Source organism: Diplotaxodon limnothrissa, linkage group LG2 (assembly GCF_057381915.1).
Source record: "Diplotaxodon limnothrissa isolate DT_005_m linkage group LG2, D_limnothrissa_male_GT1.1, whole genome shotgun sequence".
NCBI lineage: Eukaryota > Metazoa > Chordata > Actinopteri > Cichliformes > Cichlidae > Diplotaxodon > Diplotaxodon limnothrissa.
This window is the reverse complement of record NC_140597.1, coordinates 29,340,117-29,364,492: the sequence shown is the minus strand read 5'-3', so window position 1 is coordinate 29,364,492 and position 24,376 is coordinate 29,340,117. Positions and strand designations below refer to the sequence as shown.

Here is a 24,376-nt window from a genome sequence, read left to right as displayed (position 1 = left end):
AGCCCCTCTCTCAATTTTTTAGATTCTTCTCTTTGCTTCTGAGATTTTAAGGCAACAAGCATTTAACAAAGTGAGTCATCCTCTCCCCATTCAAAGTTCTGCACAGCAACACCATAAACTGTTTTAGAGACTGATAAAATAAAATAAAAATTCTGGTCTCGGATGTGACACTAGTAAACTCAAAACTAAAGTCGCCAGCCTGTTGCAGGGCTAACACAGAAAACAACCGGAAGGTTCTTATCTATATTAGATATTAGGACCTCGTGTTCCCTTGCAACCACTTATTTATGGGGTAAAATGACCTATTTGTAGGAGCTGTGCACCTAAGCCCTTATAAAAGAATCATATCATGCTAAACTTTCATCATGCCTGATTGAAGCTGACATCCATCCTCTGACATCATCACACTCCCTAGCAACTGTAGCAGCCCAACATATGAGTAAAATCTTTGACTAACCAATAGAGCAGCATGCATATGTACTCATATAGTAAGTGCACACAATTTTCCATTTTATAGTTGAAGGAAATGCCCATTTTGATTCATGATATAATGGAAATCTACCAGTTAACCTAACCCCACGAGCTGTATGTCTGTAGATTGTGGGAGGAAGTTGGACTAACCAGAGAAGACTCATGCAGACACAAGGAGAACATGCAAACTCCAGATAGGACCCAGCCAGATGGTGGATTCAAACCTCTTGCTGTGAGGCAAGCTTTAAAAGGCATTTTAAAAAAGCTATTTGCAGCTGTTTCATAAATTTTCTATGTATTTACTGTTTTAAAAATACGGCAACAGCACAGGCTAACTTTTGCACAAACCATCTGCTCCTGCAGCAGGTCCTCATGATCGTTGTTGCTGTGCAGGTTTCTTTTATGACTGAATTTTATGGGCAAGGGAGGTGGATCTTTGTTCTTGGTTTAAGTCAAGTAAAATGCATGCTCTTCATATTCACTTCCTGGATAACCGTTAGAAAGCAGCAGAAAGATTCTTGTTCTCTACTTTTTTTCTATCGCCGAGCTACAGCACAGAAGATGTCTTGCAGAAGATATACCCATGTACCGAGCGCAAGTTATCACTGAATTTTCATTTTTGGTCAATAGAAAGTGAAAGACAAATAAAGAGGTCAGGCGGAAAAGATGAGGTGGTGCTTAACAAATTGTTTTATTTATTTATTTTTCAAAATGTATCTTACTCTGAAAAATAAAAAGCAAATACTGAGTCGATGAGCGAATATTTCAACTGTCTACTATTTTAATACAGCTAAAAATATGATATCTGGACAAAAACCATACATGTACAGTTCAGGAGCAGTGTTTTGGACAGTGTTTTCTAGTATCAATGTCCAGGAAATTGCCATGTATAGCCCTGATAAGCTTTCAACAGTTGGTTAAAAATAAACACGCACCTCGCAGAAACACTGATTCTAGAAGACATGCACAGACAACTAGCAGTCTGTGGCGACAAACAGTAATAACAAAACTGCATTTCTCTAAACAGAAATGTGCTAGAGGTCAGACAAAATAGATTATATATGGATTATACACACCACACTGACTTCACAGCAGAAGGCTGGTGGTGAGCTGCAGCATCAAAGGTGCACTTTTTGTGTTCCTTCTGAGTTAAATTTTCTTCAAAGTTTAAAGTCTGATCATTTTTGAGCAAAAAAAGAAAAAAAAAACCACTGCAGGATTTAAACCATGGTGGAGGCAACATGCATGTCAGTTCTTGCAACAACAGCTAGAGCAACCACAAAAGAGATGAAAATAGAGATAGAAAAACAAGAACTTCTGAACTTTATTCAAAGAAAAATAATGTGAGGGACTTCACTTAATGACACAAGGCTAATGAAGTAACCATATGACTGTCAAATGATGTCAGCAAACAGAAAAAGTGTATTTACTTTTTAGTCATAGTAGTTTTTATAGACTGCTGATTGATTTTGAGTCAGAACACACAGTTGTGTAAAATGCTCCAACAGTATCTACTTTTTATTTATTTACTTATCTACTTATTTACTTACCATCCATCCATCCATCCATCTTCTTCCACTTTATCCTGTTCAAATTGTATAGAATCACAATGTATTTCTTCGTGTTGGTGTAGCAGTTGTTTAGTCATTTTTACCACACAAAGCATTGCACTATTGTCAATATGACACAAATGCTGAGGATATGATGTAATCAGAAATTTCTGCTCTGGGATTTACATCAGTGTCAGTGAATTTCATATAGGGTAGACTAAAATAAACTGAATGTAAGAATTCTCCACTGATGACACAGGATAGACTGTGCATGATAGCAATTTTGTTTTAGGGCTAAAGGAAATTTCCACTGTTGACATAGGATAGACTGTCAATTAGGTAATTTTCCATTTTAGGACTGAGCAAAGTGTCAGTTTATGATAGTTAGATCATAGTTTAGATGATACCACACAAAATCTATATTTGTTTGTCTGTAAAAAATACCTACACAATCAGTAATCCATCCATTTTTTCTTCTTATCTAGTTCAGGCTCTTGGGGAAACTGAAGTGTATCCCAGCTGTCAAAAGGTAAGAGGTGGGGTATACCCTAGAAAGTTCACCAGTGTGTTGCAGAGCTCACATAGAAAGACAACCTCCACAATCTGATTTTGAGCAACAAAGATGGGAACACAGATATTAAGACCGGAAGTTTTTTTTTTTTAAATCTATATCAGAGACTAGGTTCTCATGTTCCCTAGCTGTGCACCTAACACCTTATACAAGCATCGTATCATGTTAGCAATTTTCACCCAAAAACTTTCATTACGCCTGATTGAAGCTGACATCTATGATAATGCTGCTCATCCTCTGACATCATCACATTTCCTAGCAAATGTAGTAACCCCAATATATGAGTAAAATCTCTGACTAAACAATAACATGGACATGTATGCATACACTAAATAAATCAAATTTTATATTTTATAATTGAAGGAAATGTCAAATTTGACCCAGGATGTAGTGGAAATCTACAGCACAAATTATATAAATATACATATGTATATATAATTTCTTTATTTATCATTTATAATTTATCCACATTACAAAAATACAGAACAAGAGTTCATAGGATAATGCAAGAGTCTAATCAGAATTGCATATTTTGAAGAAGAAACAAATATATTCTACATATGGACATGAAAAGGCTACTCTCCAAAGTGTTAAGAGTCCTCAAGGCCAAAATATAACAACACCATTTCTCCCAACTATTTTCCCTCATTTTTGGAGCCAAATAAGTATGTTGCCTGTTCCAGCATATGTATTTAGTTGACACTATTAATAAACAATTTGGCACTAGGGCAATTTAGGTTAAATAAAAATTAAATTTAAAAAAAGTCCAACCAAGGACTGGGTTTGCAAATTAGCCCTTGGCAAGAAAAATTTTGTACGTAACATTGCTTAACTAACTGAATACCAACATATCATATAGCATGTTTCTTAAAGACTAGCCATAGATTTTGTAAGGCCATAAACCCATGGACAAATACCAGTGTATTTACTTCTGAAAATTCAAAGGTGAAGTAAAAGGCCCAACTAATGAGCTAACCATTCCAGACTAGTTTCAGCCCCAGTCTTCAGGCAGATACACTGATTCCACTGGCATAAAGGGCAACCATAAAATGGTATCTCTCTGGTAAATAGGGAAATACTTCCCAAACATTATCTTTGGCTATGTTCTTTGCCACATTAAATTGAAAAACAGCTTGGTTTGCCTACCTAAGTCTACCAAAGGGACATTTATGCGGCTCTACTTATCCTAAAAGAATTTAATATGTTTGCAAACCAAACAAAAAATAGCGCTACTATTACTATCCTAACAATGTAATAACCAAGCAAAAATTAGACACTATCTTGTGTCCCAAAAAACTTGGGTTAGGGTTAGGGAAATTTAAAGCCTTGATTTTACTGCTGACACAGACATGGCCATTTTCTAATAAAAAAAAAAAACTAACATATACAACAAATGTAAAATTAAAAATGTAACAAATACAAACACCACACAGGGTTAATGCCTAGTGGCATGTAAGATAGATCCATGAGCAGTTTATCTGGACCTGCTTTTATAGCCTGGAAGGCCTATCTCAGTACCCACTCCTGACAACTTATTACCCTCCAAAACAGTGAGGACATTACTGCACAAAGGGAAATTTATGCACTATTTGCCCAAATATATGTATACAATGTAGCCAGTTTCTTCCATATTATAGATGAAGTGTAAGCTGATACTGGGCACAATGTTCCCTCTAAACTGCGCGCGTGCGCAATTGCGCACTGCTGGCACGGTCTCTCCGCACAGAAAATCTGCGTTGCGCACAAAAAAAAATCTAACCTGAATTGAAATTAAAATTAAAACTTTAACAATTCTGTTTTGCAGTGTTAGTCAGTAAGTGAATGGCTGCTCCCGTATGGGATTAGAACGATGCCACCTTATCCCATAGTCCAGCCAATGATGCGATTCACATTCGTATTGACAGGCTATGACAGCGTCCTTATGTGCCGACACCGGTGTTTTAGCTAGCAAAGCGGCTGATGTGGAGTGAATCTACGTTAATGACAACGTGTACAACCATTGGAGATGTGAGCAGGACAGACGGAACAATTGACGGAAAAAGTGTGGACTTTACAGGGAGTGCAGAATTATTAGGCAAGTTGTATTTTTGAGGAATAATTTTATTATTGAACAACAACCATGTTCTCAATGAACCCAAAAAACTCATTAATATCAAAGCGGAATGTTTTTGGAAGTAGTTTTTAGTTTGTTTTTAGTTTTAGCTATTTTAGGGGGATATCTGTGTGTGCAGGTGACTATTACTGTGCATAATTATTAGGCAACTTAACAAAAAACAAATATATACCCATTTCAATTATTTATTTTTACCAGTGAAACCAATATAACATCTCCACATTCACAAATATACATTTCTGACATTCAAAAACAAAACAAAAACAAATCAGCGACCAATATAGCCACCTTTCTTTGCAAGGACACTCAAAAGCCTGCCATCCACGGATTCTGTCAGTGTTTTGATCTGTTCACCATCAACATTGCGTGCAGCAGCAACCACAGTCTCCCAGACACTGTTCAGAGAGGTGTACTGTTTTCCCTCCTTGTAAATCTCACATTTGATGATGGACCACAGGTTCTCAATGGGGTTCAGATCAGGTGAACAAGGTGGCCATGTCATTAGTTTTTCTTCTTTTATACCCTTTCTTGCCAGCCACGCTGTGGAGTACTTGGACGCGTGTGATGGAGCATTGTCCTGCATGAAAATCATGTTTTTCTTGAAGGATGCAGACTTCTTCCTGTACCACTGCTTGAAGAAGGTGTCTTCCAGGAACTGGCAGTAGGACTGGGAGTTGAGCTTGACTCCATCCTCAACCCGAAAAGGCCCCACAAGCTCATCTTTGATGATACCAGCCCAAACCAGTACTCCACCTCCACCTTGCTGGCGTCTGAGTCGGACTGGAGCTCTCTGCCCTTTACCAATCCAGCCACGGGCCCATCCATCTGGCCCATCAAGACTCACTCTCATTTCATCAGTCCATAAAACCTTAGAAAAATCAGTCTTGAGATATTTCTTGGCCCAGTCTTGACGTTTCAGCTTGTGTGTCTTGTTCAGTGGTGGTCGTCTTTCAGCCTTTCTTACCTTGGCCATGTCTCTGAGTATTGCACACCTTGTGCTTTTGGGCACTCCAGTGATGTTGCAGCTCTGAAATATGGCCAAACTGGTGGCAAGTGGCATCTTGGCAGCTGCACACTTGACTTTTCTCAGTTCATGGGCAGTTATTTTGCGCCTTGGTTTTTCCACACGCTTCTTGCGACCCTGTTGACTATTTTGAATGAAACGCTTGATTGTTCGATGATCACGCTTCAGAAGCTTTGCAATTTTGAGACTGCTGCATCCCTCTGCAAGATATCTCACTATTTTTGACTTTTCTGAGCCTGTCAAGTCCTTCTTTTGACCTATTTTGCCAAAGGAAAGGATGTTGCCTAATAATTATGCACACATGATATAGGGTGTTGATGTCATTAGACCACACCCCTTCTCATTACAGAGATGCACATCACCTATTATGCTTAATTGTTAGTAGGCTTTCGAGCCTATACAGCTTGGAGTAAGACAACATGCATGAAGAGGATGATGTGGACAAAATACTCATTTGCCTAATAATTCTGCACTCCCTGTATACCAGTTTTTAAATTGTGTTGATAGGCCACGTAAAACCAGAGTTATGATAAAAAAAATATATGCAATGTTTGGTTTTCTTCCTGAATATTATCATTGTTTATATTTACTGTGGAAGAAAAACGGCGTATGAGGAAAACGCTCCAATCAAAAAATGATATGGCAACAAGGCATTTAGTTGTTTAGGAAGAGGGAAGTTTTAGGAGTGATGGTGGTGTTTTGAAATGTGAGAGATTTGCGACGTTTAGCGCAAATCTTGTGTAGTTAGTGTGTAGTGTAGTCAGTAGTTTTGTTGTGTGTGTCAGAACAATGAGGCGACTGCTGAATGTTACAGGTGTTACAGGAGTGATACATCTCCTGTTGTCAGGCCTGCAGGTATCAGGCTGTTGTTCTCCTTTATCTCATAGTGGACAGAAATTATTTTTTGGAGTGGCACAAATAATTTGTGTGGCATCAAATTTGATGCAGAACAGATGATTGTTCTGTAAATAGTTTGAAATGTTTATTTAAAAAACTGCCTTGGATGCTTTTTAGGTAAACAGCTGCAAAAAACTTTTTACTTTTTTGAAGAAGTAACTATATAAATAATTGCCCAACATTGGTCATTATATACTGTATTTTGCAGACAGAGAGTTACAGGACTCTCTCCCAGACCACAGACTCATACTCATAATACAAGTCAGAGCTTTATAAAAAAAAAAAAAAAAAAAAAAAAAAGAAAGTTGTGTTTTCAAAATTGGAGTACAAGTTATTATTATTTTTACTTCCAATAGTGTTAACAAACTGCACAGGTCATGAACAATATTTTTTTTTACATTTTCATTGTAAGTGGGTTAAAGTATAGTCTAACGTAAATGTTGTAATTTGATTATTTTAATAAACCATGTAACTTGGATGGATTCGATGCTGGCGTGACCACAGTGCACACGTCTGCTGTTGCTCACAGTGATCCAAGTGTCCTCTCAGGGAGTTTGTGTGTTCGCTTAGACACATGAAAAATTAGAGGGAACATTGCTGGGCAAGCAGATGGTATTATTCAAAGATATAAAGACGTGTGTGTGTGTGTGTGTGTGTGTGTGTGTGTGTGTGTGTGTGTGTGTGTAGTGAATCACTCTATAACAAAATATTTCCCAATACTTTCCACCTGTACTTGTCTCCGTAACATTAAATTCTCGATGTCATTTAATATTAAACTGCAGCTGACTGAGCCAGTGACGACCGGTTAGCGCATGCGCAAGCAGACCTAACAACAAGCGATCGGTTGTGAGATTCTGGTAATATGGGCATAGCTTTGGTATTTTAATGCTTCGGATAACGTAGAGTCAAATGAACAAAGGCTTGAAAATATTTTACTGTTACTACACGTGCACTGTAATTGCATTTCGGCCTTATCACTATGCCGGTAAGTCCCCACGCATGTTTGCATTTTTGTTTTGTTTGCAAACTGGGTTCCTCCCTTCCTCTGCTGATGTGATGCTAACCGGTTAGCACAGCTAACCTAGCCGTTGTTGTTGCTGTAGGATACAAAAAACCCCGCAGACTCATTCTTCCGACGTTGGGTTTTGCGTGTCACCTCAGATTTGGTGTTCTTGAGTGGTGCTTGCTAGCTAGCATTGTCATTTATGTTACTAGTCCAAGCGTATTTTTGCATAGCAAAAAAAGCTAGCGGCAAATGCAAAGCAGGTAACTCAAGCATAACCTCACCGTTAGCTAGCTTCTACAAATGTTACCCTCAGATTTAGTCCAAACTAATAAACTAGCTCCACTGAATCGACCTGACAGCTCTGCCCTTATATCCATGTTCGTAAAATAAAAGTTATTGCTACGTACTAGAAATAACTGTCTTTATTATGGTATTGTGGTCCTTTTTTTTTTTCAGAGCCATAAGGTTGAGAAGCAGGAGGTCAGCGATAACGTTAAGGTCGTGGTGAGATGTCGTCCCCTCAACCAGAAAGAGACGACGATGGGCCACAAACAGGCCGTCATAGTGGATGAGATGCGTGGGACCATCACAGTCAACAAGCTGGAGACCCCCCACGAACCTCCCAAGACCTTTACTTTTGACACTGTTTTTGGTCCTGACAGTAAACAGCTGGATGTCTACAATCTCACAGCCCGCCCCATCATTGACTCAGTGTTAGAGGGTTACAATGGTATATTTAATGCGACTACACACATTGCTTTTTCAAATTAAGAAACCATTGCTGTTCTCTTTATTGGATTGTAAACTTTGCATTTTTTTCTTCTTTCTTATTTTCCACATGCATTATTTGAAGTAATGATTTTTATTTTCTTCTGTCCATTTCAGGCACAATCTTTGCATATGGGCAGACTGGCACAGGAAAAACTTTCACAATGGAGGGTGTGAGAGCGGTGCCAGGGCTCAGAGGGATAATCCCAAATTCCTTTGCTCATATTTTTGGGCACATTGCCAAGGCAGAGGGTGACACAAGGTAAGACCACAATCAGTTACACACAATTGATCCAGTCAATTGCAGACAACTTGGCAAAGAACAAGTTACATCTTTAGGACTTTTGTTAGTAGCAGCATTGTCACTAAAATGCATAGTTTGTTTCCATTTCTTTAGTCTACGCAAAAGCCAAAGATAACACTGTTTGACAGGCATAAAATAGTATTTTTGCACCAGCAAGGTGATTCCCAAACAGCTGTTAGCCAAAAACCTGGCAACTAGTATAGACCTGACACACAACCTAAGAGATTCAACTGCCCTTTCATTTGATCCATTTATGGTTAGCTGAAGCCTTGTTATAAATTGTGGCTGTCAAGAAGCCACAGTAGTGTATGTCAAAGGTGTAATGAGGATGTCTGTAACTGGCTTCACATAAACTCAGTCTTTGGTGAAGTGCGATGTTTATCCTCAAGTGTTGATCAAAGGAGCTTGCAAAGAAAAGCGTCTGGACTTCTTTAAGTTGCTTGAAGACGTTTCACCTCTCATCCGAGAAGCTTCTTCAGTTCTAAGGTCAAATGGTGGAGAGTCCCAGATATAACCTAGTGGGAGTAACCCCCCACAGAGGGACAAAAGGACCCCCTGATGATCCTCTAATCGCCTGAGCCACACCCAGTTTCACACCTTGGCTCAGGCAATTTTTTTAAATTCAAATTATTTAAAGGCTCCAAACCTTTAAGGGCTCTAAACAGAGCTCTTAAAGGTTTTGACCTAAACTGTTACAGGTAAAATATTTACAATTTATAGTTTGAAGTCTTAGTGAGTGTCTGATTTGCACTTACCTTCCACAGGTTTTTAGTTCGTGTTTCATACCTGGAGATTTACAACGAAGAGGTGCGGGATTTGTTGGGAAAGGACCAGCTGCAGAGGCTAGAGGTAACACTGCATTTACAATGAGTAACTTTTAACAAAGCGGTTCAGATAAAGTTGGCATTAAGGACACTATAGTCTTATCCATATATGACTATAGTATATTATTGCACGGTCTATACCTTGCAATATAAAGTGCCTTGAGGCGACTGTTGTGATTTTTAAATAGAATTGAATTGAACTGAAACCTTCCAGAAGATGGCTAAATTAATTTGATTATGTTCAGTGTTTTGCTAGTGTATTTCTGACAGCAGCTTTTCAACATTATGGTGTTGATTTTTTTTTTTTATGACAGGTGAAAGAAAGACCAGATGTTGGCGTGTACATAAAAGACCTGTCTGGTTACGTCGTGAACAATGCTGATGACATGGACAGGATCATGACACTGGGCCACAAAAACCGTAAGCAGAACACAGGCAGTACTGAAAGTGAAATAGATGCCACAAAGCTAAATGCTGATCTTCATTCCTCCTAACTGAGATATTTATCTCTTGTGATTAAAAAAAAAAAACCACACGTCAGAGTAAAAGGCTCTCACCCTACTTGTAGTAAATGGAAAATGGTGACTGCTAAAGAGTAAATGGGGAAATATGCAAAAATAACATTTTCAAAGTTTTAATTTCAGGTTCTGTTTTAATGTTACTGAATCAATCACCGTAATTATATTGTCTGGTCAAACCCTATTGTGGTATTTTTAGGGTCTGTTGGAGCCACAAACATGAATGAACATAGCTCGCGCTCTCATGCTATTTTTACCATCACCATCGAGTGCAGCGAGAAGGGCGTAGACGGCAACCAGCATGTGCGCATGGGAAAACTTCATCTGGTTGACCTTGCGGTATGTACTCTTGTACTACTAAACTAAAGGAGATGATATTGATATTGGGTGTATGTACTATATTCTTACAGTCCATGATATACCTCACTGCCATTAATTAAATATAGACTTTCACTACTTACAGGGCTCAGAAAGACAGGGCAAGACTGGAGCCACAGGTCAGCGTTTAAAGGAAGCAACAAAGATAAATCTGTCTCTCTCCACGCTGGGTAATGTCATCTCAGCCCTGGTGGATGGCAAGAGCACTCACGTTCCCTACAGGAACTCAAAACTGACCCGACTACTCCAGGATTCACTCGGTGGAAACTCCAAAACAATGATGGTACTGCTAAATTTGGGAAGCAGCGTGCTGTTGTCTTTGCAAGGATGGAAGGATTTATTATAATTAGAGAAACCTTGAATTCTTGCTTAAACCATAGATGTGTTTTTGAAAAATACTTTGGGTGATCTGTTTTGCTGTAACACCACAAAACAACTAACTCCTGACCTAACTAAAAAGCCAACTAACCCTTAAATTGAGGGGGATTTTTACAGTATTTTAAATGTTGAATTGAAAGTTTTTGCCTCACTTCTTTAAATGCAACACTTTAATTCCCTCCAGTGTGCAAATATAGGACCTGCAGACTACAACTATGATGAGACCATCAGTACCCTTCGCTATGCCAATAGGGCTAAAAACATCAAAAACAAAGCCAGGATCAACGAGGATCCTAAAGATGCCCTGCTGCGTCAGTTTCAGAAAGAGATCGAGGAGCTCAAGAAAAAGCTGGAAGAAGGTAAAAAACCAGAGCTTGAAGAAATCATTGCACTTTTTGATTTGCATATAATTTTTAACGCCACGTCTTTGTGAAATGCCACTTTGTGACGCATCTAGGTGAAGAGATCTCTGGCTCTGATGGCAGTGCATCAGAGGAGATGGATGAAGGTGACGATGAAGGAGGGGTGGCAGGAGATGGTCGAAGGAGAAGAAGAGGTAAAAACAGTTGTGAATGAGCACATAGATCGTTCAACCTTAAATCTGCTTACAGTGATGCTCTGCATAAGAGATGTTTTAGGCCTTATCACTGTCATCATTCTATTATGAGTCAGCACTGAGGTTGCTTTGATGCTGCTTGAATGTTCACAGTCTTCCTTAAACATAAGACCTCTTAGTTTCCCTGGTATTCTCACCTTCTTTTTTTAAAAAGTAGGTGTTAAATACTCATGAATTCGGTATGTGTTGCAGTGCTGGATGTTTTCTTGATGCTTTGTTCTATTTTTTTTTTTTTTTTTTTATCTCAAATTGATGTGTGTGCATATTTTTCAGTTGGGACTTTTCTACTTGATATAGTATGAAGCTATTCTAAATTAATAGCAGCCAAACTGTCCGTATGCTGTGAGTAAGCTCGTCTGCTATGTTTGTTTATATGCATATGTGCACATTACAGAGCTGCAGTTGATATACCCGCAAACTGCAAAACAAACGCTGCTAGACCTTATCTCTCTTTTTTTATTTCTCATTGTGGGCTTTGTTGGGTATAGTACTTCCTCTTTTCCTTTACAGACAACATCAGTTCAAATTGTGACTGCACCTCCGCAGTGCCACTGTCCACTGAGGACAAACCTCAGAATAGTGAGTTAGAGCAGCACTCTGCTCACCAACCCACCTGCCTACAAATTTAAGCCCTTTTCACACATGAGACAGATACATTTGCTGTGCCGTGTACTTTTGCGCTTTATTGGCTGTTTGCTTTCATGAATACTAGACGCAGTTCTTTGACAAGTCTTGTTCCCATTTTAGTTTCCCCAAACAATGTAACCTTTTTAGACAGATGCTCCTAAGCAGTTTCACAGTAAAGTAAATATGATCCGTAATTATATAGTCTATATTTCTAGTTTTTTAAAGTTTTTTGCCCTCCGTATTTCCTAATTAGCTTGTTGCAACTCTTCGAATGGGGATTAAAATAAAGATTAAACGATGGCTTGTATGCTGTTTATAGTTTTTCTTGTTATGCTCTGTAAAAGAGCATGAATGAAAGCTGAATACCAACCTCATGTCTAATAAAGACAGAATTTTTTTTTCTTCATGCCGTGGATGTAGGTGGTTTTCTTTAGGGGATTTCCTAAGGCCTCGATGTCCCGTCAATGACTCAAGTAATTTGTTGCATTTCCTCTTTAGTGGTCAGCTTACCTAGTTACCTGTTACTATTTTTCACTGTGGTTATTGCAGTTGTCTGGGTTCTGAAGATTTTCTCAATTTTCACTATTTTTAGTGAAAATTCATATATATTTTTAATGTCCTCTTTGTTTGTTAAAAGCCTTGATCAGTTGATGTAATGGAGAAAGCCTTAAACCCCTTTATTTTTTCTTTTGTTATTATATTTACAATTAGCATCAGGATTGCATTGCTGGATTACAAGGAAGCATGCAATCTTTTGGGGTGTTGATCCTAGTTTGGTAATTCTACATTGTGTTTGTGAATTACAGGACATGTGTGAAAAGGGGCTTTGTACTATCCTTGACACACTGCCACTCCTGTAGGCTCACAGCGTAATCCCGCTTCCCGACTGCTCCACACACCTTCATTGTCATCTCCCAGGCCTTGTTAGGGTTTCCATAAAACTGATTGCAAGTTTGTCCGTTGAATGAAGGTGCTCATGCTGCAGATTCCTGAATCCACTCAGTCCATTAATTTGGGGTATCTGCCCAGCTGGACAACTCTTTGTGAAAGGTTGATGTTATCTGAAGAATATTTTCTATTATTCTTCTTTACAGATGACCCGAATGATCAGTTTTTGTGCATGACAGTTCAATATCCTCACTTTATACCTGCTCAAATTGTGATTTCTTTAAGACCTAATTCACCCACATTATGTTTCATTATGGGTTTTTTTTTCTTTCCTGTGTGTCTTATGACTGGCATCACTAAAAGATGCCTCTCATCTCATCAGCATTTTTATTTATTTATATATATATATATATATATATATATATATATAATTTTGTTTCAATTTATAGAGATGTAAGACTTTCCGAATCACTCTGTAATGTGTTGCTCTTTCTTTCTCCTCCTTTTGGTGCAAATGATGCCTGTCTGACTTGCTATACACCTCTTAATTGAAGAAGAAAGAGGTTGGTGTAAGAGTCTACATGGTCAAACTGTCCTTTACAAACAATGTTTTTTGCTCACTTAAAATGATCAAGATTGCCAACACGTGCTTTAGTAGCTTTTCACTAACCGATTGGATAACTGCTGATTGTATAAGCACTGCTAGCATTTTTCTGTTTGTCCATTGTCTGACTGCCACCCTTAATACTTACTCTTTTCATAAGCACCATATCATCCTCGCATTTCTTATAGTTTCCCTTATTCATAGGTTTTGCATATACTAACTTTGATTATTTAATACTGTGCACTAGCAAGCTAGAAACATATGCACATGGATCCTACTAGCATTCCCTTTATAAGGACTCATTCAGAAGACCAACAGGTTTGCTCAGAAACTGCACAGATTAAATAATACTAATGCTGATTGTTAAAGAGGAATGAATCTGCCTTTAAATGATCCAATACCTATACAGTGACAAGTGCTTGTTAAACAACCACTAAGGCTCTTTGCTGTCCTATGTGTGTCTGTTCAGGAAGGAAGAAGGTTTCCCCAGACAAGATGGTGGAGATGCAGGCAAAGATTGAAGAGGAAAGAAAGGCTTTGGAGGCCAAGCTAGACATGGAGGAGGAGGAGAGGAACAAGGCAAGAGCAGAGCTTGAGAAGAGGGAGAAGGACCTTCTTAAAGCCCAGTGAGTCAATAAAGAGAAAATAAATTCTATTTTTGATTAAAAATCATTTGTGGTATTTGCTAATTTTGGTAATTGGTGGGCCTTTTAAAATGTCAGGCAGGAGCATCACCTCCTGCTAGAGAAATTGTCGGCTTTAGAAAAGAAGGTGATTGTGGGTGGGGTGGACCTCTTGGCCAAAGCTGAGGAGCAGGAGAAGCTTTTGGAGGAGTCCAACAATGAACTCGAAGAGCGTCGCAAGAGAGCAGAGCAGCTGCGGAAGGAACTGGAGGAAAAAGAGGTACGGATAAATAACGTCACTGAATCCACGCATTATCTCATCCTTTCCTAAGTTTGGCAGCTGATAGTCACGCTGTTGACGGTAATGTCACAATAATGAATCAGCATTACCACTTGGGAAATTCTTCTTTACCTGTTGTACCACATTGTAACCACAATAAAGCAACACATACATTCGGAAATTAAACCTGTAACCCATATCTGTCAGCTACCCTGGAGAGAATATCTCATGTATGTATGTTTTGTTTGCTTGCTGACCAGTGGTTTAAAAAAAACCAGCTAAATTAATAGTTTTACAATTTGTTTTAGTTTTTTTGTTTATTTTTGGGCAACATTTTGCTTCAAAAAATTGCGACTCTTTTGCCACTCATAGCTAACCATTATCCTGTCGTGCTTCACTGAGATGACAGGATATGCTGACAGTTACATTGCTTGTTTTTTAGAGAAATTATTGCATCACTGTGGTTGGAAATATGGTTAGAAGTTAATACTACACACTTTCATGTGCAAATTGATTATGATCGATGTTCAGATAAAAGTTGAAACTCATGTCCTTTTAGTTTAATGTCTGAATTAAAGATATTTGAAAGCTTTATTTTTTTCTTCTTATTATTATTATTAAAAGTGATATTTTGATTTTTTGCTGTTTATTTGTGGCTGTTCCTGCTTGCAGCTCGATGGTATAATGTCCTTTACCATACACACAATATATTTTTGTAAACCCAAACAAAAGCTTGCAAAAGTACCTTGATTGTGCATAATCACAAACCTCGTCCCTCTTAAAACAGCAAGAACGTTTGGATATAGAAGAGAAGTATACTAGCCTGCAGGAAGAGGCTCAAGGAAAGACCAAGAAGCTGAAGAAAGTATGGACCATGCTGATGGCTGCCAAATCTGAAGTAAGTTTAACAAAGGGTTGCACCATAAATGATCATTATTCTTTGACTTGTTCCCTGTCGGGACAGAAGGGTGACCATTATGAGACACTAAAGTATTGCTATTATTAATTGTGTATGCAGCATGTATATTCAGATTTAATCAAATAGCTCTTTGTGGCTAGATGTATTATCAGTTTAGCAGAAACTGATCCGCTAGCATTGTTGTTTTTCATCGGTTAGATGGCAGATCTGCAGCAAGAGCATCACAGAGAAATCGAAGGCCTCCTCGAGAATATCCGCCAGCTGAGCCGAGAACTCCGGCTCCAGATGCTCATCATAGACAACTTTATTCCCCAGGAATACCAGGTGTGTGTGCGTGCGTGCGCATGTGTGGGCTTTTAAGAGAAGTCCAGATAACGCAATGACAGTAGAAGTACTGTAATATTAGACATCTTTAGTTACAAGGCTAATCTGATACTTGTATTTACCTGTTATTTAAACATACACACATTAAGCATACATCATCTAAATCTGACATGAATTGAGTGGGGTTGTTTTTATATTGTTGTTGGCTTTATTTATTGTTGTTTTACTTCTGCTTCCTCTACATCAGGGGTCGGCAACCCTAGGCACCCGTGCCAGGGTTAAGTGATGGCACGACCATAGCTGGACTGGCCATCGGGCATACCGGGCATTTGTTCGGTGGGCCGATGATTTTTTTTTTTTGTTTGTTTGTTTTTGTAACGGTATAAACAATGAAAGGTAGTAGATTGGCCAGATGCTGGCCGGTGTGTAAAAATAACTCAGTTTTTGGTGGTGGATATGGCGTAGCTTCCACAGATTCAGTAATATTAGCAAGTGGTGGCCAGCAGGTGGATGAGAGAAAGGGGAGGCAACAGGAGAGACCAGAGGCGGGGCCGGTCCGAGTGTCAGGTGAACTGAACTTTAGGTAAGAAGTTATGACTTGCAGTCTATCTGGGTCAGATATAAACCAAGTTTAGGTGGAGTTTATTTTCGTTGTGCTGACTTTTTACAGTCAGTTACAATAACTCGTACTGCGTACTAGCTAGCACGACAGAGTTTCTATACAGCTGGGTGGGTGCTTTGATGTTACTGATAGTGAACTTTATTTTATTCATACGGTTAGTTAGTAGAGTTGCCAACCATCCCGTAAAAAGACGGAATCGTCCTGTGTTCAGAGAAAATATTACGCGTTTCGTATTGAGCTGAAAAGGAACACAGTTTGTCCTGTACTTCAGCTACAGTGAAAAAGGCACAAAGCTGGAGTTTTTCTATCTTTATGCTGTCAGCTGCATCTTCTCCTCTCATTCTCTCCCCTCCCTCTCCTGTTGCTACTTCAATCATGAAACTGATCAATGAGCAGCTGATCGGCTTTTCTCTCTTGTTTGTTTATCGCCCACTTTGCGCCAGAAAGAGGAAACCGCTGGATTTCGCGCTAAACAACAGCAGCATGTTCAAGCTTGATCAGCTGTTGTTAGAATTTATTTAATATTAATTTCTAGTATCAGCTGATGTTTGCTGGAGCCACAGCCGTAAAAGCTGCTGGTCATGATGTCGGTTTGGATATGTGGTGAGAGGGAAACATGAAGATGAAACCAGGAGATGTTCTTACTGAATCATCAGAGCTGAACAGGTGATGGAGAAACAGGTTTACCTTTTAGGTGACATGAATGAGTTGAAGGGAAGTTATGAACTGTTTCTGAGAGACAAATAACACCAGGATCCTTTTCTATGTAACTGACAGTTGGTAACTGTGCAGGGGCGGGTCTAGCAAAGTTTTGCTAGGGGGCCAGGCAGGGCATTTACAGGGAAAGGTGGGGCACAAAGAAAAACTTTCTTATTCTCATTTAAAATGTCTGGCTGTTATTAAATAATTATCTGAAGCTTACAACCAAAGTTTTTATCTGACGTAAAATGTATAGAAATCATACATATACCAACAAGATTGTACATCACTGTCACAACAGCATTTGTTTTCATTCAAAGGCTTTATAGCTTTAATACCTGGTGGGCCGGTCTCTAGTCAAAATGCCTGGGCTGTTTTTTTGTTTTTGTTTTTTTTTTGTCCCAGTCCAGCCCTGGGCAAGACACGCAGTGAATTAATCTGAGAAGGTGCATTAAAAAATAAATGGTCGCGCCAGCGGTGCACATCAGAAATGAGCTGCATAGACATATTAGTTGTGCCACTTCTTAATGACGGTATCTTAGCTAACAACCCCAACTACCAGATTCAACTTGTAATTGGCTAAAAATAACTTAGCCTACTGGTGAGAGGGATGTTGTTAGCTTTCCACATTCCGACACTTCAAAAGCTTCAGGAGCTTTCCGCTCAGCACAGCATCAGCACCATGGAAATACACAGATACAGACTCGTTTTTGGGACTTTCAGGTGTATGGACCAATGTTTTATTTTCTGATCACACCAGAAAGCTTTAATGAGCAGCTGGATTTGTCTTGCATTAACTGGCTGAGTTAATGCCAGTTAATGCAACATCGAAGCAGCTGGAATCCACAGCTGTGCGTGTTCATGGAGCTGCATTTTCACCTGCTGGACATCACTACCTGACAAGTTTAACTGTCTTCAAAACATTGCAGAGGCCTTATTGACAGTATTTGGCTCTGCATGTCTGTGTGAGCAGATTTTCTCTCACATGAAGAGTGTCCTCAGGTAGCCGTCTGAATGCTGGACACTTGAAGACCTGTGTCTCTGAGTGGGAGACCAGAGATCACATTAACATGTGTATCCCTGTATTAACAAACATGCCATATTGGCTCAGTTTATTTTTCTTATCATTGTTGTGAGGAAATAGCATTTTCTGTTGTACAGTTCATTTGCTGTTATGGAGTTCTTGTTATGGATAAAAAGTGTCTTTTTTTTTGTTTCAAAATAGCTGATAACTATTCGCTGATAGCTGCAAACATCTGCAAACAAATATAATTCTATGAAGTGGTTCTATATAGTGTGTAACTGTTAATATAGAGCGTTATTAAATTTATTGCTAATGCAATCATATGACACACTGACTTCTGAGGAAATTTTAGACGGCACTCGTCATCAGAAAGGTTGCCTACCCCTGCTCTACATCTTTTGTCATAGAGACACAGTTCAGACACCTTGTGCATGTGTTTTACTCTTTCTGAATTATTTAATAATTTTTAATTAATAATTTGTTTTGAAAATCTGCCCTTACTCAAAGTAATGGTAGGTCTGAATTGGACTAATTAACTGTCAGATGTTAGAATCAAAACAATTGTCTCTAACCTGCCCACAGTTTTCAATCTTTAGGCATGAATTTTTGTCTTGTATGCTGAATGACCCCTCCTTTTACTTACAGGAATTAACCAACATGCTTGAAAATGTCAGCTTTGATAATTATAGCTGCCAATTATTTATTTGAAGTTATCAAGATGATCAGATTGTGTGAGATTTTCAAAATAAAAGCCATATTAAAAACTGAAGGATATACTTAGAAATATCACATTTTCTAAATAAAACCCTATTGTTATTGTTGTTCTTTCCATATTTTTTTCCAATGTTTTTAACAATGATTAAAAAAAAACAACCAAAAGTCTCACAGTAGCAACAAACCCCTCTGTTTCTTTTTTGGTTGTTGTTTTTTTTTTTTCCAGAAATTCCACATATTTGATCCACATAATGAAAGTTTTGATTATTAGTGAACTTCTGTAAATCTTTAATCCTGATATGGTATTAACGATTATTAATGGGGAAATGGTATTTGTAGGAAGATGTCAGTTGTAATGACATGCCACTGACAGTAATGAATAGCATTTTCCTAAAGATCTGTGCCTTTGTTAATAAGAGAGAGGATTTGTTACTGCTGGACCTTTGTGAATTTTGCCAACCAGCAACAGAGTGACTGTTGTGACCAAATAATTATTTTTCACATCTACAAACATACATTTAAATTTTGTTTCATATATTCCAGGAAATTAAAAGAAGAGCATCCAAGCCAGATGTTGTAGAGTAGACCGCAAACAGAGTAACACGGGGTCAGATTTAATCAGCTTTACTTTGGCCAACACACATCCATAGGAGAAGAAGCTATTAAGGTTTATCTACTAATTTAAAACAGGATGTTTGCGTAGTACGATGTTGTTAGAAAGCTATGTTGTAGTGCTGAATGAGATGTTGTGACAGATATACAAGCCAAATTTGTTTTTACCAAAGTACCTACAAAAAGACATAGACTGTGCGATAGTGCTCTTCACAGTATGTGTGCGCACATCAGCAGGAAGACAAAAAGCTGCGTTTGTAATTTGTTTGACAAACACATAATTTCTGTAGCTTTGCCTCTGTACACCACAACAGTGAATTTTCAATCCATCAATATGTGATTGAAGCGCAGACTTTGAGCTTGAATTGGAGGGGTTTATGAAAATGTGGCAGACCAATTAACGTCACAGACCAGGATCGTCAAGTGCTGAAAGGGCACGACACGCTCTGATGACCCAGTAACTGTAGAGCTCCTAGCCTCCTCTGCCAGTAATAACATCACAGAAACTAATGTGCCTCTAGCTAGGCATGGGTTTCCGTGGGCGAGCAGCTCTAGTAGGTGTTGTGTGTAGGTTACCAAGTATTTTGTCCAAGTCGTGTATATGTGCATAGTAGATGTGAAAAGAGATAACAGATTTCAAAAGTGGTGCAATTCAAAATCTAGTAGACATTAGGGCTGCTCAATTAATCGAATTTTAATCACGATTACGATCTGGAATTTCAACGATCATTAAAAATGACTGAGCCGATTATTAGCCCCTCCCTCATTTATCCGCGACACCTTAAAGGCCGGTCCGTGAAAATATTGTCGGGCATAAACCGTCCGTGGCGCAAAAAAGGTTGGAGACCGCTGATTAAGAGGACCCGAGGGAAGCTCGGAAAGCTAAGCAGAAGTTATTTGGAGAGGAGAGTGACTGCTGTTGGTTGAAAAGAGGTAAAAAAAAAACAACTTCAGTGGTGTTGCACACTATGTTATATTATTTTTTAAAGTCATTGTTAACCCTTTAAAGCCGGTCAGAGCAGCACGCTCCGTTTTGCGTAACTATTTTTAAATCCCTGTAGAACCTGAACCGTGTAAGCTAGCACAATAATTTGTTTTGCATATGAAACCGGAGGAGTTGTACTTACATCTGATGCCATCAGCTTGTCCTCGGTCACGGTTTCCTTCCACATATAGCTTTGCAAAAATTGCATAAAAAGCGCTTGCAGGAACAAAAACATAATATTCCAGAAACACGCTTTGCCGATCCATCAGCTGTTCGTAACACTTCCCACAGTGAAATGATGCACATGCTGTTTTCTTTGCAAATTTGCATCATAGGATTGTTTTTTGTTTTTCCTGCAGTATATAAAAACTGTATCTCCAAAATAAAACTATGAAGACACTCAAAATAAATTTCCTGTTGTTGTAAACTATTTTTTGCAACTTTATTGTATTTAAAGTTTTGAGGGATAAACCTCTTAAATTTCTCCAAGTAGAAATATATGTAAACAAAACAAAAGCGATTTTCAATATTTTTTGTAGTTTATTGCACTTTTTTGCAATTTATGTAATTACTATGGACTTAATGCATACATATTATTAAAATATGGGCTATAACAGTTGTATTGATGTATAGCAACTTGAAATGCTCCCACAAATGGCACTACAGCATGTAAAAAAAATAATATAAGCTCTGGTGGACTTGGTTCTATAGTACCCGTTGCCTACTGGTGGTGGTCAGAGGGCCCAGTGGCGCCAGTGTCAGGCAGCCTCGCCTCTGTCAGTGCGCCCCAGGGTGGCTGTGGCTACAATGTAGCTTGCCATCACCAGTGTGTGAATGTGTGTGTGAATGGGTGGATGACTGGATATGTAAAGCGCTTTGGGGTCCTTAGGGACTAGTAAAGCGCTATATAAATACAGGCCATTTACCATTTACCATTTAGGTCTTAAAGGGTTAAATAAATATCGTCAAATAATCGTGATCTCAATTTCAGTGAAAATAATCGTGATTATCATTTTTGCCATAATCGAGCAGCCCTAGTAGACATACATGCATTTAAACTCAGATGTACAAACTGGAAAAGCTGCTTCTTTCTTTACTCAAACATTAGTAATGAGCTTCCTGTACGATTACATTTTTACATGGGAAGCAACATCTACCAGCATTAAACATTTTCATTGAGAAGCAGGCAAACAGGAAGGTTGCATGGCCTTCCAAGTAGCCTACAAAACTGTCAGCTGACCAGTTTTTCTTTGACAAGCAGAAAGAAATGTTACTTTTGCTGTTTTCTCACCATGCAACATATCTCATCTTCAACTTCCAGATAGTGCTTCTGATAATCTCTCATGTTTTGCTTGTAGGAGATGATAGAGAACTATGTGCACTGGAATGAGGACATTGGAGAGTGGCAGCTGGTGAGCTCACTTTGCACAGCTAATTCACACACTGGTGCACAGTCTAATCAGCATCCGTTTAAAGAGTTTCACTCCTTCTTTCTGGTGATTTGTCTCTCTTTTAGAAATGTGTGGCTTACACTGGCAACAACATGAGAAAACAGACCCCTGCTCCAGACAAAAAAGAAAAAGATGTGAGTTGTGGAAAGTTGTTTTTATGTAATCATTGATGTTGTGGATTTTTTTTCTCTCTTTACATTGTAATTCTGACCTCTTTTCTTTTCTCCTTGTCACTGTAGCCATTTGAGGTGGATCTGTCTCATGTGTATCTAGCCTACACAGAGGAGAGTATGCGGCAGTCGCTGATGAAACTAGAGAGGCCCAGGACCTCTAAAAGTAGCAAGAGTGGCCGTCCCAAGACGGGGCGAAGGTAGAGAGCTTTCTACACAAATCAGTACCTTGTGTTTTAATATTGACTACCTGTCCCCTGTGTAGTTCACACACATTTTCCTCCCCCATCTACATTTGTCATAGCAGTATGTAATACACTTCTGTTTCCTCTTAGTTAACAAATATGAACTTGAATGTACAATGTACTTGAATGTGATTTGACCCAGTTTGGTTTGCATGGGTTGGACTGCATCTTGTCTGCAAGATGAATGACCGAAATGTTAAAAAAGGAAGGAAAAAAAAAACTTCCACAAAATTTTTTTTTTTTTTTTTTAACAGGCCAGCTAATAGCTACCATTAACCAACAACACCAAAATTCAAACTTGCACCTCTTTCTAATGTTGGCCTTTTTATTCCCTTAGTGCTGAATTTGGATCAGATTATTGCTCCTGGCAGAGTGTTGCAATCGCGTTCCTGCGCTTGCTTATCATGGAGAGAGATGGTTGATTTCTACTTAATTTTTCTGTTACCCCAGCTGCAGTTATCACAGAGGAAGATCTTCCTCACGTAGTTACACTGAGGCAGAGTTAAAGTACTAATCAGGTCAAACTGATTGTTTTTTTTGTTTTTTTTTTAGTTTAAGCTTAGATGCAAAAACAGATCAAGTGTAAATGGGTTCTTTAGATGCAGGGTTCAGAATAATTTGTTAAACAGTGAGCTGGTTATCTCCATGTGTACTTGTAGATCAGTGACATTTCTACTTATGTTTTATCTTTTTTGTTTTTTTGTTCTTGAGTTCGACTGCATGAATATGAAGTGCATGCAGTCCAAGTGAAGAACAGGGTGATCAATTTAAATATAGCGTTGAGTTCCTGAATATCGTTTGGGAACTCAAACATTTAGCAACTCTTCATAATTAGTGTATTTATAGCAGTTTGATATGAGCTGTAAGCATGATGGTGTTAGTCAATATCATGATATGCTGCTTTTCTGAGAACTGAGCAGGCTGAAAAGCTCTTTGAAATGCTTGATAACGTTTATCACACACCCATCTCCACACAGGAAAAGATCTGCAAAGCCAGACGCTGTGATCGAATCCCTTCTGCAGTGATGACAGCACAGAGGAGAGCCCCAGTGCACTGCAACTCTCGTGTTACCTGAAAGAAGCTGTTGGTCCAGTTTATGACCAAACACTATCTAAAAGATTATCTGCATACTTTAAATAACTCATACGGTTTTACATGTAAAAGAGTTGCACCTGTGATAGGACTTTAGACTTCTTGGCCTGGAGGACCTGTTATATGTATTGTGGTATTTTTATGTTGCTTTGGGACATTTTTCAGCTGCACCATAACCATAAATATATACATTTCTCTTTTGAAAATGTCTTAAATCCTGACAGAAGCTGACAGAAACAGAGCTGTGAGCTTCTAAACTGATTTCCTGCGATGTGACCAACTGGTTTGTGTTAAGTGGCTCGTGCGGATATTAATGTGTTATGATTAATTTCTGATTGCGTGTGCAATTTCACAGAAATCATTTGGGTAAAAGGTTAAAGTATTTAAATAATTATATACACGAAAAGTTTGCTTTATACTTGTTCCTGTAGGTAAGGAGCATAGGAGCATGCATGTCAGTCAACTCTTACTGCTAATAGCTAAAATAGGAAAGTCATCTTTTTATTGTCAGATGTCAGGACACTGTGTTATATTATTATAACGAGATACTACATGCATATGGTATGCCTTAGTATAATGCACTAGTAGGAATTTTTGTGAAGATGATTTCATTTCATGGTGTTTTATAGTAGAGGCAAAATGGCTTTTATTTGGTATCATACTGTATTATCATACTGTCAACTGTTTACAATCCCTAAACCACTGGGTTTTTTTGTTTTTGTTTTTTTTTTGGGGGGGGGGGGTGTTATTTATTAAATTATTCCACATGTTTTATCTCACATTCTGGATGCTCTTTGTGTTTCAGAATTAAAATGTTAGAAACTAGAAGAGATTATCATGATTACACCACCACACCAGAAACAGCTCAGCTGGCTTTCAGAATGAATTTCTAAACTAACCTAATTGATGTCATATTTGTTTTTTCTTTATCTTTTGCATAAAACAACTTTTTACTGAACAGTTTTACCCACAAATACTTTCAGGGTGTGATTTACCAAGGATCCCCACCGCCCCCTGCTCTTTTGATCCCCCTGTGGGACAAACCAGAATACAGGTGGAAGTGATCTTGATCCCTCTT

The 24,376-nt window shown here is 38.5% G+C and overlaps 1 protein-coding gene across 1 annotated transcript; it reads left to right on the top strand.

Moving 5' to 3' along the window:
* Positions 1–7,463: 7,463 nt before the first annotated feature.
* Positions 7,464–23,521, top strand: kif3a (kinesin family member 3A). The gene is made up of 18 exons (XM_085370189.1): positions 7,464–7,611; positions 8,089–8,362; positions 8,518–8,662; positions 9,469–9,553; positions 9,843–9,948; positions 10,246–10,385; positions 10,510–10,707; positions 10,987–11,161; positions 11,260–11,358; positions 11,929–11,997; positions 14,007–14,163; positions 14,260–14,440; positions 15,228–15,338; positions 15,558–15,683; positions 21,698–21,751; positions 21,856–21,924; positions 22,030–22,160; positions 23,183–23,521. Exons 1-18 carry the CDS (start codon positions 7,606–7,608, stop codon positions 23,229–23,231), a joined length of 2,175 nt encoding a protein of 724 aa, XP_085226315.1. The 5' UTR covers positions 7,464–7,605; the 3' UTR covers positions 23,232–23,521.
* Positions 23,522–24,376: the final 855 nt, after the last annotated feature.